Source organism: Propithecus coquereli, unplaced genomic scaffold (assembly GCF_000956105.1).
Source record: "Propithecus coquereli isolate 6110/MARCELLA unplaced genomic scaffold, Pcoq_1.0 Scaffold376, whole genome shotgun sequence".
NCBI classification, from domain to species: Eukaryota; Metazoa; Chordata; class Mammalia; order Primates; family Indriidae; genus Propithecus; species Propithecus coquereli.
The window spans coordinates 816430-836886 of record NW_012149463.1 but is presented as its reverse complement, the minus strand read 5'-3'; the positions used below and the strand labels follow the sequence as shown (position 1 = coordinate 836886).

Here is a 20457-nt window from a genome sequence, read left to right as displayed (position 1 = left end):
CTGCAGGAAGGAAGTGTTTGGTTAAAGGCAGTTTCACTGGGTGGATTCCACAGTGTTTTAAAATGGAATTCTGCCAGGTAGCTAATCATTACAGTAGTCGCTGGGCTTGTTAGGTAGGTGGGGGTGCGGGGGTGCTGAGAAATCTCTCAGGTGATTCACTGTAGGCTTTAATGATAGATTTGTGTCAAAGGTAGTTTAGGTGAGCCAGCACTTGACCCTTTGGTGGACAGGAGGTGGTTGCCCCATCATTTCCCATTTCTCTGAAGGCCTCACACAGATGGTTTAGCTGAGTACCCACATCCCATCACTAGGGCTGCTAATAGTGGTGACAGATGGAGGAAAAAAGAATCTTAAAAGTTTTCAAAAGGAACTAAAAGCTTCAGTAAACCAGAGTAATGATAATTCTGGAATCTGGAACAAAGACTTTCTTAAAGGCACTCATTTAATCAGAAAGGCAGTTTAGGTTCAAGGAGGATTATAATTTGCCCAAGGCTATGAAAGAATCCAGTCGGTGCTCAATTTGCTATACCAGGTGCTCTCTCCAATTATAGACAGTTCAGTATGTTGTACTCCAGCCAAAGGGTCTGGCAGTCCATGAGGCAGGTGGGACTTCATGTCACTTTAGGCTCTCTAAGATGGCCTTCTGGCTTAAGTGGTATTAAGTAACAGCTAGATCTCAAGAGGGTGTTGAGGGGGTGCTGGATGTTTGGGAATAACCAAGTCCATTTGAATGCCATCATTGCTGGAGTGACTGTTGTGGACCAGCACATTTTGTGTTTTCATTGCATTCTTTTCCCATTTCCAGCTCCCCCTCAACCCCCCTTGGCAAGCACAAAACGTCATGAGTTTGTATCAAGCACATGACTGCAGGCATTTGCATTAGACCACCAGTGTGACTGTCACACTGGAGATTAGATAAGCTGCAGACGCATTCATGTTTTTTCCCAGCAAAAGCTGCACAAGGAAAAAAAAGGCAAAGAAGACTCAGAATAGAAACAACTTATCATAGAGAGTACAGGAAGCTTCTGTAGAGAGTAATATATTCTGGTGAAGGAGGGTGGTAAAAATTAAGGTGTATCTTTATACCTTTATGTCACTGTGATAAAAATTAGCAATGAACTCTATTTAGGGACCGTTGTGGTCGATAATCCTCTGTTACTCTTAACCTTTAAAGACCATATTTCCATCACGTGCTGTGGATTCACAGTACCTCCTATTTCAAGGTTTTGACTTCATCCTTCACAAATCCGACCTCACTGATTTTTCCCTCCAGTACCTTTAAAAAGGAGTACTAGATGAGGTGTGTCATTAAAGACATAAGCCAGTTCTGTCCAAATTAATAGTTTTGTTTCCTTAATTCCATTTGTTTGGTAAAAATTTAAATTTGAAATGTCATCTTTCTTCTTATCAATTTAATAGGTTATGACTCTACATAGTACTAAAAATCTTCTAATAACCAAAGCAGGTCAGTTCTTATGATTTTTAAAATATGATTTGAAATATAAGTAGTTAAATGATTAACTGAGAGTAAAGTCCTAATATATATCCCACCACCTTTTGTCTATTAATAGTACCCTTCTTCAGCATCCCACCTTCCAAATACTATAGACTCTCAGGAAGCATATTTTTGTTGTCAATAGAAAAAAACTAAAAAAAGCTTCTGGTTTTTCATGCAACTTACACACCAGAATGTTTTAACAAAGGAATTCCCAGTAAAGAACATGTTGACAAAGCCGGATATACTTAGTTATCCTTAACCTCGCCTGTCTCTCCCAACCCAGAAAACAGAGGATGTCCCTATGAAAATGTCCCCCAAGTGCTGTCAAGGAAGCAGCAGCATCAGCAGCAGCAGCAGCAGCATCTCTTCCTATGGTTCTTCCGGGGGATCTTTATACCACGCTAAGGAGCAGCTTCCAAAGTACCAGGTAAAACCACCCCTGCCATAGGAATGCCCCATAGGGTTGAAGTAATTTAGTATGCTTTCTCCTGAGGGAATAATGCCTGCTTCAGGGCTCTGCTCCAGGAATGTGAGAACAGGTATTCAGCAGGGCACTCGTAAGTGTTTCCTGTCAATATCGCTTTCTCACTTTGGCTTTTATCTCTCAATAAAAACTGTGATCAAGCAGAGGTGATACAACACAATACATACGGAACGAGGAAGGAATATTAGAAATCAAGTTAATTATCTTGTTTTATATGCTTTGCTGTCACATGCAGAATAATAAACATGTATTTTCCAGTTTTGTTATGAGAACTGCTAAGGATTCAGGGAATGTATGTGGGCGTCCTAAGGAAATAGAAGTTATCGATAGAAGGAAGAAAGCCTTGTATAGGTGAAGAAAGGCATGGCAACACCTAACTTGAGAATGGAGGACAGAGAGCTGGTGGCATTTTTTATGCTGTATGTGTACATATGTGTGTATATGTGTTTTAGGGTTATTGAGAAATACTAACTAGAAGAAATCTTTTGTAAATATTGAATAGCAGAAGGATATTAATTGATGAAGGATATATCAAACTTTTTTTTAAACCCATGTAGAGTCTTGTCTACTGTGTTGCTGGAAAAGCAAAGGCAGGGGAGTCACCAGAAGCCACAGCTCTAGAGGACTTTGTTAATTTCCTAGTCAGAATTTGTGCAGTTCATTTACCCTTATTTCACAGTGCTCCTGGGTCTCAAAGCAGTTTGCAGTTAAAAAAGTATAGAGTGAAATTTCCAGCTAGTTGAGAATCACAGTTGGCATGTGGCCCTTGTACCCCAAGAAAAAGAAGATTATAAAATGGAGGAAGTGGGTGGAAGTTATTAATAAAGAATGTGAAAGCCAGTTGGTTTCTGTCGCATGTAGTGCAGAGGTTGGTGTGAGCTATAACCAAAGAGAGGAACCTAGTTGAAACAGGCTGATAGATTTACCTCTGCTACCATGTCTGAGTAGGTCTGCATATGTGCATCAGTGTATGTATACGTGTGTGTGCACGTGTGTGTGTGTGTGTGTGTGTGTGTGTGTTTGGAGTTTAAAAAAATAAAAGATTCAGAAGAGAGTATTAAGGATGATTCCCATGTTTTTCCTTGGGTGGAAAGCACACTAAGCAGAGAATCTGGCTGGTAAGTTGGGGTGCAGAGAGATAGTTGTTTGTTTTCGTCCAGCTGTGCTGGGGTGCCTGTGGTACACTGGTTTGCTCAACATTCATATCCATCCTGTTCATAAGTGTGCCACCAGCACTTAACATAGGTGCTAAGAAGCCTATATCCCAGTGCATCCGTTGACATGTCACATATAATATTCAATATGTGAATGAGTACATTGGGGTATAGGATTCTAGAGGTCAAGGAGAGGTCTGGGCCTAGAGATAAAGACACCAGGGGCGGGGGCGTCTTCTATGTAAATAATAATCAAAATTAGAAGAATGGTTGAAAATGTAGGCAGTGAGTAGGAGTGCCCTCTGAGGAACCAATCATGTTCCAGGGATGGTCTGAGAAAGAAGAGATTCAAAAAAGAGAATAGTTAACAGCATCAAATATGGCGAAAGAAGTTTAATACATCAAACTGGAATGTGTGCATTGGATCTGGCAAGGAGGCGGAGGTCATCATCAGAGCAGTTGGGATAGATGGACCATTAGAGGCAAAGGCAGGCTGTAGGAGGGGACCAGACAAGCCAGGGGGACGTGGAGGCAGCACAGCCCACCTGTTGGATGACAAAAGGCATAAGGAGGACTGCTCAGAAATGGGAGGGGTCAAACATTTTTATAAAACTTTAGAGTTGTCAGACCATCAGATATCTTTCGAACCCTCACAAAACCCTGTCTGCACCAATTGGCATTTTTGATCAACGCTTGTTTATTATTTGGTTGAATAATAATGAACCATATTTCTGTTCAGAATGTGTTCTTAGTACCAAAAGAAGAGTTACTCCGTTTCTTGCATAATTTAATCTTTCTATTTAGTGTTTATAAATGGAGTTAATGGTAATCTTTGTTTCTCATAAAAGGAATAAAAATGAACTCCGTTAAAACACTTGGATCCTGTGTGAAGATATTGTATAAAAAAATCATGAACATTAGTAATAATTTGGGGGAAAAATAGGCAATCACCATTATAGATTAAGATTATAAAATGACCAATTGCAGCATTGAAAAAGAGTTGTAATTACTGACTAAACTAATGAGGGACCCAGAAATTAATAAACATTATTTTCTACTGCATTGCATAGCATGATGTTCCACGTACTAACTTTGGTTTTGATTTCTTGCATGTAGTATACAAGACCAGCTTCTGATGTCAACATGTTAGGGGAAATGATGTTTGGCTCAGTTGCAATGAGTTACAAAGGCTCCACCTTAAAGATACACTATATACGGTGAGTCTGGGCTTCCCTTTTTACCAATTGTGAGAAGTGGAATGGCGATATCGACTCCTTAACTCAAAAATGCATTTTTCCCCTCTTCTTTCTTTTTTTTTCCCCCCAGCTCTCCTCCACAACTGATGATTAGTAAAGTCTTCTCTGCTAGAATGGGCAGCTTCTGTGGAAGTACAAATAAGTAAGTGTGGAGTTTTTCACTCTCCCCCCACCCCCATTTTTTTAAGTGTCTATTTCTGGATTGAGTAATTCCTTTAAGGCATTTCGGAATGAGAAGCAAGATGAGTCCAAGTTAACAAAGGGGTTTTAAAAGTGGCCATTGTCCTATAAACAGTGAGTGGGAAGAGGCCTTTGACTTTATCAGGTAGCCTTAAAGACAGATGACTATTTGTCTTTATATATTTTGGGTCTCCCATGTATTACCCACTGTGTTCCTACTGCCAGTCACCAAGTTTTAATTCCCTGAAAAATGAAAAATAAAGGAAGAAAAGGAAGGAGCTACATTAATGATTTTATGATATTTTCTAATTTTATCTTTTAAAAAATCTTATTTATTCATTTATTTCTGAAGGACTAAAGTACATAATGAATTTTCCCAGGCTGATACACACCTGCATGACAGGATGGGCTGCCATCTATTCTGAGCGGCCTGTTTAGCCTTTGTGATTGATTGGTACTTAGGCCATGCATTATTTTGATTTTCACTCTTGATTTTTTTCCCTCTATTATTACACTTCTGCATAGACTAAGAATACTGGAATGTCTAATAACTTAACCTCTCATCTTGGCATATTTGTTCATATATCTGGATCTTCAAGGAGAATTATTTCATATATTTTTTTTTTCAATGAAACAGCAAAGCATCTGTTATACGTTGATAAATTTGAAAGAAAGCCTTGTTATAAATTAAAGGGCATTTTTAAAGACCAAATGAAGGGTATTTTCTTTTAATAATCCTGGAAAATTAAAAATATATTCCTTTGTATATTTGGGTACCCTTTAGTAAGTCTTTCTTTACTCTTCAACAAAATAGTTTGAGCAGTTAACATTTGACTGTCATGACTTAAGCCAGTATGAAAATTAATGTTTATTTTTTATGAGATATTCTTTTTTCAGACCCTTAGGATTACCTGAATGTTTATTATTCTAACTCCTTGTAATAAAACATTGAGCTCAGATTTAACTACAAATTATTTTGGCCTTACCATGCTATATTATCCTCAAAGTCTTGATATTTATTTTATTTGTTAATAAATACAATAAATTATTAAAATCTACTTCCCTCACTTTTTTGGGAAGTGGGGGTCATGCTCTGTTTCCCTGGCTAGAGTGCATCTTAGCTCACTGCAACCTCAAACTCCTGGCTCAAGCGATCCTCCTGCCTCAGCCTCCCAAAGTGCTTAGATTACAGGTGTGAGCTACCGTGCCTGGCCTTTCCTCATGTTTTTTGAATAATTTTAACTTTTTAGAAGTTGTGAAATCAAATTCATGTAAGAATCATAATTTCTGTTATATCTTACCCCTAAAAAAAATTGCTGAATTGCTCATGAATGTTAGAGTTAAAATTAATTTCATTTGGAGGGTTTATATAAAATCCATGAAATGAATTGCAACATCTTGGGTGTCAGTTCCTAAAGCAAAATTTAGAAATGAATAGCAGTATCCTAGGTGTCAGTCACTGAAGAAAAATTTAGAGTTTTGTGTCCCATTATATAATATGAAATTGTTAGAAATACAGTTATTTAGTAGTATGGGTTGAGCTACCTCCAGAAAGCTTTTATTTTCCTCCAAAAAATTCCTCTAAAGTTGCCAGTTTAATTTCCTTTGGTAGATGTGAGATTTTATTTATAAAGAAAAGTATTGAATGATCTGTTTTTGTCTGTATTTGCAGGTCTATTAGAAAACAGCTTTAGTAGCCTCTTGACATTTTTGTCCTCTCTCTCCTTTTCTCCCCCTCTCTGGATTTAGCTTGCAAGACAGCTTTGAATACATCAACCAAGATCCTAATTTGGGAAAACCGAACACAAATCAGAATAATTTGGGTCCTTGTCGTACTGGAAGTAACCTAGGTAAAATCAGACATGCAAATCCTTTCTTTCTAAATACCACTATTGTAGGTGTGTGTTTTGCTTTATTTGAGTTTGTTGTGTTTTGGGGTTTTTTTTTGCATTATCTTTAATCTGTCTTTATTTTTTGTGTGTGTGTACTTTGTTTGCCCTCTTTTATGTGTTTCTGTCTAGGTCTGCTGCAAGCTTGCAGCAGCAAACTGCTGCAGGGGGTAGCTGAAGGAGGACCTCTCCGGCTCACCCGGAGTGCTTCTTTCTTTGCAGGTTTGTGTGGAATGCTGAGTACAGTGTGACCCACACACATTAATAAATCCTGTGCAGATTCTTAGAAAAAATCCTATTTGTGCCTCTCTAGAAATCCAAGGGGCTCTTGTGGTAAGAGATATTAGTTTCAAATGTAGCCAAATTCTTGGTGTTTTGAAAATTCCACTAGTGAACCTCTATTGTAAACATCTCCACTAATTCTCCAGTGTAAGCCGATTTTGATCTGAAATGAGCCCTTAGTGTTTCTAAGAGGATTATTTTTTCTGATTTTTTTCCTGGGCCTCTTCTGCTGCTATGAACTATTTCCCTTTGCCGTGGTATCTTTTATCCATTTATTCACCTGCATCCTTACCTGCACGGAGTTTCTTTAAAAGTCACTCTAATAAGAGCATGGAAGATTGTCTCTCTCTCAATTAACTAGTTTAAATACAATTTTTAGGTTCTTTACAGGTATAATCATCTTGGTATCTCTGGATAATTCTGAGATTGAACTGGCCTTGCTAGCTAAGGCTGTTGAATGTCTGTTGTAGTCTTGGCATGATTAACAAGTGTGGGGAACCTCCATTACTAACATTTAAATTTGTGAGTATAGCAAATGGTATTATTCTTTCCATTCTTCTTCGTATCCTGAAATGTGCTAAGCACCATATTTAACTGACACCCTAATGAAAATGACACCCTCCCACCTACTTAGAGTGAGGATAACATGTTTATATACTCTCTTTAAAATTGTGAAAGTAAACATGCTTCAAAAAATAGTTGGCAAGCGTAATAATCGGGCAGGACACTAGGCTTCTTGTAATTGTAAAACTTACTGTAGCAACATTTCATCTGCCTTCTAGCTCAGTTAGTACACAGCTTAGGTCAACCTGAAGCATTCCTAGAAGTCTGTAATATTTTAGAATGTTTTCCACAATTCATGCCAGGACATGAGTTTTCCTAAGTAACTCTTCAATAATACTGCGTATGGGTGTATATGGAAAAGAAGTGGAGGAAGAAATATTTGAAAATGAATGTAAGTGTTTTCTATCTGCCAAAAGAGTGGGTTCTAAACAGAAAAACATTTTTTGAATTTATGAAATGGTTTTCAAGTATTTCTCTTCCCTAAGTTGCCTACAGTTACTACTGAAACTGATTATAAAGCATTTTGAAAATACAGAGCTATTTAAATACTACTCATAATGAGGAAAATGGCTAAAAATATCTACCTGAGAATGCTTGTTCATTGTATCAACTGCATGAATAGTTTAGTATTCAGGCTTTTTTAGAGTTGAACAACACTCAAAAAAATTTACATGCTACGATATGATAAGGCAGATGGTTACTTTTTTCTGTTTTCTTTTTACTCTCACCATCTTTTTATGTATTTAGTTTTGCCTTCTAGTAAATCATTAATCCTGATTATAAGCTTATGACAATCATCAGTAGCAATAGCCTACTTTGAAATGTAAAAATTACTGCAGTCATTTTTAAAATGTTCTTATCTTTGAAGAGCCCAATAACATGGTTTCCTTATGCCTTTATTTTAGCACACAGCACACCAGTTGACATGCCAAGCAGAGGGCAGAATGAAGACAGGGACAGTGGCATTGCTCGATCAGGTATTTGTATTTCTTTTTATTGGTTTAACTAATAAAGTGAACTATCCATAATGGTATAGAAGTTGGGAAAGTAGAAGACAGGCAGACAGGCCTCATCCTCTGGGTGTTTTTTTTTCCTTCGTATTCTAAGATAGTCACGTGTCTGAAGATCTGAAACTTTGATTACAGCATCTGTGAGTGATTGTGCAACATAAACTAGTCTTTTCTAATACCCAGATTCATATGAGGCTAATGTATGTTGAGAAATTTCTTTCCAGAGGGAAGCTTCCTTAAGCCAGTTGTACTGGAAGTGTGCTTGCTGACTGTTGAGTGTAGAATCAGAGGAAGGCAAGTATTTGTGAAAGTGAGTCTGTCCATGGCAGTGGGAGGGCCAGCATGCTGACCAGGTCACCTTTTCTCATGTCCCAGAGACATGCTTCTCTAGATTTTATCTCAGGTACCCTTCTCTCCTTGCTTCAAGGCCTAAACTTTTCTAATACTGCTTCTAAGATCTCTTGGTTTCAGCTCTTGTACACAACTCAGCTTGTGATTTTTGATTTGTGGTACAGATCTGAGGTAGATTCTGTTATAAGATAAAGGTATGAATGAATGATCTGGAATTCAATGACTCAGAGGTATGTGGGGCTTTGCCTGATGAATACTTACCCTACAGGCAGCCTCTACCATCCAGTGAAGGCTAGAAGCACCCTCTGGCTTCTCCTGTGACACGTGGCACCTTTACCAAACAGGCCAGCCAGCCAGTGCTCAGGCTGGACCCTGGCCTCAGGTGCTTTTCTTCCTGGCCTTCACTCATTTCTCTTTCTAGCTCTTGCCCTTAGACACTGCTCACAGGTCCTCGTGCTCCTTCTGTGTAGTATCAGAGCCCTTTACCTCACTTTGTACAACTCTGCTGTCAAGTTACTAAATGCAATGTAATTTATTACTGAATTCCCCCTGTTTGGTTTGTATATATGTCACATAGTGTAAAGTATATAGCATTTTATCTGTGGTTTAAATTGATTCGTCTTGGTGTTCATAATCTTTCCTGTGAAGCTGAGCTGGAACCTTTGGTCAGAGAGGTAATTCCCATTGATTAGACCTGTATCATTTTCACTCACCGCCCCTTGTGTACAAACATAAAATCTGAGAAGGTAAAGGACAGCATATGAAGTGATAAATGAACTCTTTTTGTTTTGTTTATATTTAATGGTGCTCATTCCTTTTGGGGCACTGTCAGATAACTCTTTGAGTTGGTCAATTACTCGAAGACAATGAGTGTGCATCGAAGAGCTCAGTGTCCTGAGGCTCAGCCCCTGCCCTGTAGGGCCCACCCGGCAGGGCTGGTGCTGGGGCTGGCTTTGTTATGGTTGAATTTCCAGGCAAGAAGGTGGGGGTCTTGCCAGAAGTCATAAAGTGGGACGCACAACCCTGGACCTGAGATTACTCTTAATCAAAATTGCTATCTTAGTGGCTGACAGAACTTAATATGTTTGGATTTGTGTGGTGAGAGAAAGAAAGATGAACAACATTCTACTGAGGCCCATTCTGAACACTAATATCACCGAGTTTTTGTCTGTCTGCTCATAACTTTATTTTATTGGTTTATGCCCCCTCTTGTTCCAGAAAAGATTTAGAGATTTTGAGTGAACTAATACCAACACAAACGTTATTAGGAAGAAGTCTGGATTTTCCTAGGGAACTTTTCAGTTTATAGTTGATGTGAATGGTTCATGTTGTCCAGGTCAAAATCTCACTTGTTCGGTAGTCTTCAGATTCTAAATTACTCCTAGAACTACTTTTCTTTGCCCCTTGAGAAGCAGGAAAGTTGAGGGCCAAGTTCAAATTAAAGTGAAAAGTCTATAGCAGCCAGATCTGAATGTTTTCGCTCAGCCCGTGAGAGGACCTTGGGACTGACCAGATTTGGGTAGGGACAGTGAGCAGTATTGACATAAATGTGAATTTTCAGAATTAGAGAAGACTGGCTTTCTTTGGTAGTTTGGCTTCTATTCCAGGCAGTCTTTACTTGCATTTTCTGGTTCTCCTGTCGGGAGAAAGGGGGCAGAGATGATGGAGAGGGCTACAAATGCCTGAGTGTTGTTTTGCTCTCCTTGCTGTCCTAGCAGATGTGCTCACCCCCTGCTAGTATCACCGAGTCCACAGACGGACTAGTGTGAGCTTTACAACTCGGGGGGAATTTAACACTCTCTTAACATAAGAGCTCTCCATGTTCCGATTATAATTTATTCTCTAATGTAATATTGATACAGTGTTACTAGCTAAAGTCCATAGTTTTTACCTAATGCCCTTTTTCGTTTCCGGGAGCACATTACATGTCTGTTCAGGCTTCTCTTGGCTGTGGCAGTTTCTCAGACTTCCTTTGTTTTTAATAACCTTCAGGAGTACTGGTTAGGTATTTTGTAGAATGCTGCACTATTAGAATTTTTTAAAATGTTTTTCTCATGATGACATTGAGATTGTGAGTTTTGGGAAGGAATATCACAGAAGTAAAGTACCGTTTTTATCATGTCTTATCAACAGTACCTACTGTCAACTTGATTTGTGGCCATTGATAGTGGCCATGATTACTTGGCTGAGAGTATGCTTGTCTGATCTCTCCACAGTAAAGTTACTCTTTATTTCCCCTTTTCCATACTATGTACTTTGGAAGGAAGTCACCATATTTAGCCTACACCTGAGGAATGGGGAATTGTGCTGCTCTTCCCGAGGGCAGAGTATCTACATAAATTATTTGGAATGGATGGGAGATATGTCTCTTCTCCCCATTTATTCAGTCATTATATCAATATGGACTCAACGATATTTTTTACTTTGGGCTATAACCCAATGCTACTTTTTTTACTTTCTTTATTTCGTTGCTCAAATTGTTTCAGCTTTGGCCATTGGGAACTCTTTTGGTACGCCCCTGGGCCCCTTTGACATACTAACATATCCCCATCTAGGAGGTGGCAGGGTGAGTATTTTGAGCACTTCCTTATGTTCTGGCACTACAAGATGCTCCAGAGTCATCTTATATATTTCCTTCCTGGGTCCTAGAATCAACCATTTCTCTACTTATAGAGTATCTCCGGAAAGGGGCACAAGTTGGGGCAGGTGTGGAGGGGAAATGCATTCTCATTGTATTTTATTTTGTATATTTTGAATGTCTTCTTTGCACATATAAGTAAAAAAGGTAAGTTGTATTTTAAGAAGTTACTTTGGCGGTTGCAGTTAGAAATTTTCAAGTAAGGTGTTGGAAAGTAGAGGGATGGGTTTTCAGCCATACTGGGAGGTTGTAATGGGATGGCTCAGTGATTAATGGGACATGAGATATGGTAGAGGAGGAAGGAACCAAGAATGACTCTCCAGTTTGTATGTCGGGAAGACGAGTGGAGGGTGGGCATTAACCAGTATAGAGAAAGCAGGAAGACAGCTGGGGGAGACAGATATTGAGATAATTTTTTAGCTAGAAGTGTCTACAAGTTCTCCAGTTGTGCGTAGTCAGCTGTAATTTGGATATAGGAAACTGGCTCTAAATAGATGAGTCTGAGCAGAAGCTAAAATTTAGAAGTGTTGGGTACATGAGTAAGGTTCAGGGGGGCTAGGATTCGGACCAGCATCACCGAGCCTTGTCTTCCGACCTTAATTCAACTTTATACTCTCGTCCTCATCAAAAAGTTCAAATCATTGGCAAGAAAAATAATTTTCCCATTCTCTCTGTCACTGCATTTCCTCTTTTCTTAAAAGGGGTAAGATAAACAGAAGGGCAGTATAAGGAAAACTTCTAATACGTACTTTTAAACATTTTTATTTAAGTGCTTTAATATGAACCTTCGGGGTAAGGATGTGCATCATCATAGGGTTCGAATAAGACATGTTTTGACCACTGCAGGTACAGTACAGACCCCCACCCAATATTTGGTTCGGATGTCAAGACTGATGACAACACACGCACACGCGCGTGCGCGTGCGCGCGCACACACACACACACACACACACACACACACAGACACACCCTACCCATGTTTATTGATCACATAATGAGATTTTTCTGGTGAGAGAGCAGGGTGGGCCACCCAAGCTGATCAGAAAATGGCTTGAGAGAACAGGGAAAGGGGATTAACCTTGGGATTTTTATGGTGGTTAGTGGGTGAGGCTGGGGTAAGTGTTTGTGCAGGTGGTTCAAACTTCTCACTGGTTCCAAAGAAGCTCTGGACGATGGGCTTTCTCATCAGCTTGCCCAGATGTGGAGCAGAAAGAGAAGAGGGGCAGGGCGGGTAAAGCTTAGGAGCTGTCAGCAATTGAGCACCTAGAAATGAAGTCAGATTCTTAATTACAACATGGGTACCACTGAATAATGCAAAATGACATCCCATTTGTACCTGAGCCCTTCCTTGACTTAACTGATACTGTGCTTTGTAGAGAGGAGCAGGAGTCCAGGAGCATGCTGTCATTTGTTGTCTGTCCAGGGGAAGACAGCTGTGGCACCCTGTTGGCCTTGCACAGTTCCATATAGGATAGGCAAAGGCTTGAATAATAGCTTACCTGAGTCCTGGCAGTACAAACTGTGATCCTCTTGGAAAACGAGAACATGGGAAACCTCGAAGGAGCTGCTAGCAGGTCATCTTCTACTCACTTCCCTGTCTCCCCAGGAGGTGTTCCTGAGGCAGTTTCTGATCACTTCCAGGGTTCTAATGAGATATGGGGCTTTTTGCGCCCCCCCCCCCAAACTAGAGCTGCAAAATATAAAAGTATTTAGCTGTAGTCTAGTACTGGCTGCCCAACAATAGGATGTCCCACAGCTTGCATTGCAGATATCTGGCCCCTTTTGTGTTGGTGGTGTCCTTTTTGGTAAGTGGTGATAAGGATTACTGGTAGCTGGCGCTTTTGGCTTATTCTTCTTTTCCCCGTCATTGTAAGTAATAAACTTGCCAAATCTAAAAATACCTGGTTTTATCTTTACCACTGAACCTTGGCCTTGGCCTCGCTTTGCCTTATCTAATACATGTGGCTTGGACAGAACTCAATTTCTCTATTTCTTTATATTTCAGACCTATGGTATTTTCCTGGAATGGGTATTTATCTTCCTCACTCTCACAAATTTGTTGGCTCTTCCACTTTAGGTTTTTCCTCTAGTCTAAACTTGCATTGTTATATACCTGTTTAAGAAAGATTAGAATCAGAAAATAATGTAGATAATAGCCAAAACTATAAGGGATTGAGGAATAAATCTAAGAAAATGTGTGATGCTATTATGGAGAACTTTTTAAACTTTATTAAAAGAAAACCTAAATAAATGGAGTGAGAAATCAAATTCTGCTGATTTATCTATAAATTCAGTGTAATCTGAAGCCAGACTAAATAACTTTTTACTTATATGGAAGAGTAAAGGACCAAGTTTTTATGCTTTTCGTAAGTGTTTTGCAGATACTTCATTCTCAGAACCCAGACCATGGATAAGACATAGAATATTTGAATAACTTGGCATATAAATGCAGAGATTGAGTTGGTCACCAAGGTTAAGCTAGAATTTATATCCTAGTTGAGAAAGTAAAGTATAAGTTACTTTGAAATCATGGTGGTGAAAACATTATTTTTTCTTTAAGGAGCTTTATAGGAATTTTATTAAAACTTAAACTACCTGTGGTGCTTTTGAGGACTCTTTTAAAGTCCTTCAATCATTTTGTGATTTGGAAACTAAAATGTATTACCTATAATTTGATTTGCCTATTAAATTAACATGTTTGATTGATTAAAAATGAGATTTTCCTGCCAGACAGTAATTACAGCTCTACCCGTTGACTTTTTAAATGCTTCTGTTTTATTGTGTTTAGAAATACAACTGATAAACTTTAAGGAACCTTCCAGTTTTCAAATGTTTAAATAAGCTAAAACTTAAAAAGAAGTACCATCACATTATAGTAAACAAAGATTGTTATTGTGTTTTGGATGTGATACCCTCTGTGTCAAACAGATACAAAAAGTGCTCAGGTTCAGAGCTGTACCACCACCACCATCCAAAAAAAAAAATTAAATGAAGGTGGGGGAGAAAAAGAAAATCTAAATGTTGCGTATACAGCTGTGACCACAGGAACTTTTAACAAATTTAGTGTTTGAATTCTATCTAGAAATTTCTTCTGTAATGCTTTGTTTCTATCATACTTACGGAGATAGACATCACTATCCTTCACTTCACTGTTTGCTGATTCTTCATTCAGCAGCATTTCTTGAGTATGTCATGTGGCAGACATTTTTCTAGGATATGGGGATGGATCAGTGATACACAGACATTATCCCTGATCTCACAGAGTTTATATTCAATAAAAGAGAGACAGATAATGAATGTTAAGTGTAGGCAACCATTTATCACTGAAGAAAAGAAAAGATACAGAGTTACTTCAAGGGAAGCCTCTTTGAGAAGGTGAAATTTCAGCTGACACTTGAATGCCAATAGAGACTGGCCACATGCAGATCAGAGCAAAGAACATCTTAGGCATAGGAATGGCATGGGGTGAGAACGGGCTTTGCAGGTTTGTGTGTAAGGAATAGAATAAAGGCTGGACTGTAGTGAGGGGAGAGTGGTGCAGGATGAGCTTAGAGAGGAAATAATGGGCCTGATGCCACTAATACTTTTTTTATTTCAATGGGAGTGTTTTCGAATGCATATATTTGAAAGGCTGCAGAAGAGACAGAGAGGAGTTATCTGCAGCGTCCTTCCTCCAAATGTCTCCTTGCAAGTGAGATATGTTTGGCAAGGCCTAAACCTGCTGTTTTAGGTCCACGTTTGGGCTGCTCTGAACATTTTCTATAGCCCTGTTCCTGCACTAAGTCCAAGGGTGCTGCTTGTTTGATATTATCATTATATTTCTTAGCAAGATAAATATGCCACCCTCAAAATTCTTCCCACTGAAGAAATGGTAACTGCTGCTGAGTTCTATCTAGAGTTTTGCACTCCTTTTCATAGTCAAGGTTATTCCTCGTGACTTACCACATTCTGTGGTTATCTTGTTAGTTCCTTGGAGACTATTGTTTGTTTCTTCTTCTCCCTTAGAATGTGAGCTCCATGAGGGCAGAAACCCACTCAGTCCATCACACTGATTGTTCTATCCCCAGCAGCTTGTATGGTGCCTAGCATATAGTAGATGTTCAATGAATATTTGAATGAGGGAGGAAAATATGTCCATCCATATATATAAGTAGAAGTATGCCCAGTTTTTGTGTAATTGTTAATAATATCCAGTTCTTTTCATATAGAATGTCTGGGATGCCCTCCCATTGAGCCCTTTCCATGGCTGGCTCTTGTTGGCATTTACGTCTCAACTGAGATGTCCCATTTTCATAAAGGTGTTCTCTGACCACTGATTAAAGAATTTACCACCTACCTGTAAGCCTTTGCCCTAGTTACTTAAAGAAAATCATAGTAACTTATTTGATAGTAGTTATCACAGTCTGAAACATTTATTTATTCCATGAGTGTAGGCTTCTTAAGGGCAGATATCCTGTAAGTTTCCATCTCAGGTCCCTAGCATGGTGCCAGGGTCTTAATAGGTGTTCAATAAATATTTGTTGAGTGAATGGATTTGACTTAAGAGTTCCAGGGCATTATTTGGTAAAATCCAAATTCTGTAGTCACATCATCAGTACAGAGTGTCTAGTAAACTGTCAAAATAGCGAACAGTTTTTCAGAGAAAATTAAACATTAATCTTGAACTTGAATGGCACATGCCAAGAAGAGCAAGAATCAGTGGTTTTAAATCTTTAGACTTATTCTCTTTTCTCATTGTTAATCTCTGCAGAAATAAACAGATGCTAGTTGAAGACTCCTCCCTATACAGGAAGGTGGGGATCAAAGTGCAGTTTTTTCTATTGGGGGTTAACCAGGTATAAAGTGTTAACAGTAATCTCCTCGTAATGGAACTAGGGATAATCTTTATTATTAATGCATAAGGCTGCAAAAGTTTTTGCAATCTGTGTGTATTAACTTTTTTCTAATTATGAAAATATAGGAAAAACAAAAGTGATACTAAAAGTATTAAGGAGCATTAGATTATAGCACTTTTAAAACTGAAACTGAGCCTATGAACAATTTAACTAAAAGTCTTACATTTTATAGCTGAGGCACCAGTTGAAGAATTTTTTTCCAGTTCACAGAGGTAATTGGGGGCATCGCTAGGGCTGGAACCCACACCACTGAACTCTCAAGCAAAAGCTCTTTTCAGTATCTTGCAGATGCCAGGCTCTGTTGCCAGGTAGTGAATCAGCTGGGGGTAGCTCTGATTTTAAACAAGCTCCTCAGATGGTTCAAATGCACACCAGAGCCCAGCATTGCATCAGACGGTGCTGCCTTTCAGACCTGAGCCAGGCCAATGTTCAAATGCACTAATTTTGATTGAACAGATATCTGAATCCACCCTTTAATCATGAAAATAGCAGTGGTTTGCAGGTTAAGATTAGTCCTGCTCTTGCATTGCAAAGTCGTACTATATTGTTTGCTAGAGTGTACGATTGATAGTGATGTGCCACAGTACTTTTATATAAAAATCTTAAATAATAAAATTTTTTTCATGAGGAAATGCTGGATAGCACTAAGCTATAAATGTCTTGACATAAAAATTGCCATTCAGCAGGAAGAAAGGAATGTTCTTTTCTATTTTTTTATTATTTGCCTTCCCTTTTCATGTCTCTATTACAAGTCTTTTCATAATTATTTAATCAGAACTAATAATGTGTTAGAACTCCAAAATGTCTTACTTGGCCCACCTTTTCCAAGAATTATCAAAGGGAGTGAATAGCTAACATTTATTGTGTGGGACACTGTGTTGTGTTGCACATATATCGATTTGTTTTATCTTTGCAGGGACCTTATGAAATAGGTCAGTGTTTTTCACATTTTTCTTTTGTCTGCAATCCATGCTAATGCATTTTACATCATGATCCAGTAATAAATCTCTTTATATATAATGAACAAAAGTTTCATGGATTAATATTTACAGTACAATATACTTTAAATTTTCTTTTTTTTTTTAAGTGTTGGTTTTGATTCACTAAACAATTCAAAATTCACTAGCAGATTGCAACTCTCATGAAAAATACTTAGGTGTGATACTTTATTGTCTCCGTTTTACAGATGAGAAAGTTGACAGGTTAAGTAAACCGCCCAAGAGTAACAGCTACTAAGTGGCAGAATTAGGATTTGAGCAAGGAGCCTGGGTTTTAACTCAGTTTGCGAAACTGAATTATACAATACAGATAATTTCCAGAATAAATTGGACCTGTCTTGTTTTCATTGTAGGGGCATAAAGGGTGTGATCCCTTTTCTCCTTATAAGGATCATGGCCGACACTCCTATAACAAAATACAGGTTAACAAGAGAAAAGCATAACAGATTCATTTAATCAAAATTTTACATGACACTGGAGGCTTCAGAAATGAAGATCCAAAAACCCAAGGGAAATCTGTCCATTTTTATGCTTAGATTCGATGAAGAGTAGGCGGCCATATGGAAATATGCTTGGACAAAGAGAGAATAGTCTAATGCTTATGGACTGTGGGGGAAACCCAGCAAGGCCTGTCTGACCTGATTCTTCTTGGCCTCTCTGTGTAGCATTCCTTCCTCCCACGTATAGGGCAGGACCCCTTGTGGAATGAGGGTCTTTTATGATCTACTTTCAGACAAGGTAGGTCAGAGAATTTCTTTATAGCTAGCTCTTACACAGAAAATTGGGGTAAATTTAAAGTAATATTTCTAGGTTTTATGGCTGGCTTTTGGGGAGAGTGGTTCCACTCTCTATGGCCTGCCTTGGGGAAGAGGAATTTTAGTTTCTGTGACCCTTGGGGTAGAAAGGAGAGCAGGAGAAACAGTTAGAGAGACTTTGCTTCTGAGATTTTTCCAAGGTTCCTTTAGTTCAAAGGACTCAGCATGCCAAAGCACCATACTTTGGGGTATTGTTTTCTGAGCCTCAACACTGTGATAAGAAAAAAATTGTTTAGCAAACAAATACCAACCTTCAACCCTGCTCTCCACATGCCAGGAAGATGATTTGCTCAGCATAAGACAAGGAGATAGGCAGGGAACCTAAAGATCTGGGAGGGGTCTTCTGGACCATATGGGGACTTTGAATATCAAGTAATTCTCCTGCCTCAGCCTCCCAAAGTGCTAGGATTATAGGAGTGAGCCACTATGCCCAGCCTGGGATTTTTTTTTTATTAAGTAACTTTGTGTGAATTTGAGCAAGAGCTCTCTTCTAACTCCAAAATTCTCAGTAAAATTACCCTCTTATTGATATTTGAAATGTAGATTTGGTCTTGGTGACTTACTGGAGCCAGATCAGAACAGGGGGAGCTTCTGAGGCCAGCCACATGTGGGCAACACCTCAGTAAAAAAAAAGTGCTACATATTCAGTAAATATTTGCCAGTTGCCTACTGTGTTAAGGGCACTGCCTTGGGTACAAGGGATACAAAAATGAATAAGACCCACCAAAAAAATTTTCTGTGACTATTGACTAGATTCAAAGAAAAGCATCCCATATACCTCTGCTGTGGAAAGAAGCTCACGTTATCATGGTCATTGATATTCTTACAGACTTGAAGCTCCATGAAGGCAAGTCTGTCTTTTCCTCCACTGTCCCATTTGGTACTCTCCAGCATCCGGGTTTTTATTATTGACAAGTAGCCAGATAACTCCTGTAGTATTTAAGAGCTCAGGTCAGGGAGTTGAGTTATTTGCATCTGCCTGCAAAAGTGTAAATAAAAATGTAATCGTTTATATGGAGAAAACCGCCTTATCAGGTGATGTCCACAAGCGTAGTATGCCATATTTATCGACATCAGTTTCCTTTGCCCTATGATTTGCTTCTGAAAATGTTGACCAGCCATCTGCAGCACCCCATTTTCTTTTCCACTAGACAGAGTGACATTTCAGTGCCTAATTCCTTAGCCCTAGGGAAGTAAAAGCAGAACAAGTCTGTCTTCTTCTTTCATTCTTCCAAACCAGCAGATGTTCATCAAACAGCCATGACTTGAAAGAAACCCTCTGCCTGCCCTGAGAGGGACCAGTCCTTCCTTGCCTGTTAGAAAAGTGGGGGCGGGGGGGGTTTCAGTCGGCTCATACTTCCCGAGAGCCCAAGTGTAGACATCTAATATTATGTAGCAGGAGACAGAGAGGCTCAGAGGCAAATAGATAATCCAAGCAGAAAGTATGTTTAAGACTAGAGGTTGCTTTTTCACAGGCAAGAGGGTAGCAAGGGAGCTGGAGGGAAGGAGGATAAGTGTTGTATATTTAGAGATGGGGTTTGGGAAGGAGGAAGAAATACTCATTTGCCTAAATTTCACCTCAAAATATAGAGTGAAGGTAGTAGTCAAGAGGAGGAAATATGTATAAGTAAGCATTGTACATGGCATTATTTACCAGGTAGCAATATAAACAGTTATGTGGACCATTTTATCAAAAATCTTCGGTTTATACTTTAATTGGAATAATAATTATTTTGCATTTATAATGTGTGGCCTGATAATTTATGCACTTGCTATATCTGTAATCCTTATTTCCTTTAATTTGTTTTCCTTTTTAAATGGTGTTTTCTTTGCTGTACAGAAATCTTAGTAAGGAAGACGTTACAGTCTCCCCCTGCTGGATAAGACTGGTAGAATCCGAAAATTTAGATTACTTTACATATATGTATCTTCCAATCTTTTTATTATGTTAAAATATACATAATATAAAATTTATCATCCTAACCATTATTAAGTGTACAGTTCAGTGGTATTAAATATACTCATAATGTTGTACATTATGTAACTACGTAAGGACTCATTTACCTCAACTGTCAAATTTCAAATTTTCTGCTCCACAGCCTCTCTAAGCAGTCTTCTGATCACGCCTTTCCCATCTCCAAGCTCCTCTACATCCTCTTCCAGCAGTTACCAGCGCCGCTGGCTTCGAAGTCAGACAACAAGTCTGGAAAATGGCATCTTTCCAAGGAGGTGAGTTGCAGGTTTCCTCTTACTGAGAAAAGTACTAGCATAGGCAGCTTGGTGAAACTGTCAGGACAGCTGTACTTACTTGCCTGATGTCAATGGAAAAAGAGCTGAAACTTTTTGATTAGTTTCAGCTTAGCCTGAAAGTTTACAAGTTAGAAGTTATAAAGAAAGAATAAATAAAAGCTTTAAAAGAAATCTTCTCATTTGGAAGACACTG

General features: G+C 38.8%; 1 protein-coding gene across 3 annotated transcripts in view; it reads left to right on the top strand.

The window, feature by feature from the left end:
* The window catches only part of FNIP2 (folliculin interacting protein 2), a 113104-nt gene that overhangs the window by 52291 nt on the left and 40356 nt on the right, over positions 1-20457 (top strand). For 2 of the 3 annotated variants that reach the window (XM_012651922.1, XM_012651923.1), the window contains exons 3-8: positions 1782-1925; positions 4253-4353; positions 4463-4534; positions 6322-6422; positions 8213-8284; positions 20114-20243. In XM_012651922.1, coding sequence (XP_012507376.1) covers positions 1782-1925; positions 4253-4353; positions 4463-4534; positions 6322-6422; positions 8213-8284; positions 20114-20243 — 620 coding nt within the window. Of the gene's footprint in view, positions 1-1781; positions 1926-4252; positions 4354-4462; positions 4535-6321; positions 6423-6593; positions 6684-8212; positions 8285-20113; positions 20244-20457 lie in introns of all 3 variants that reach the window. The other variant, XM_012651924.1, reaches the window with a different exon arrangement.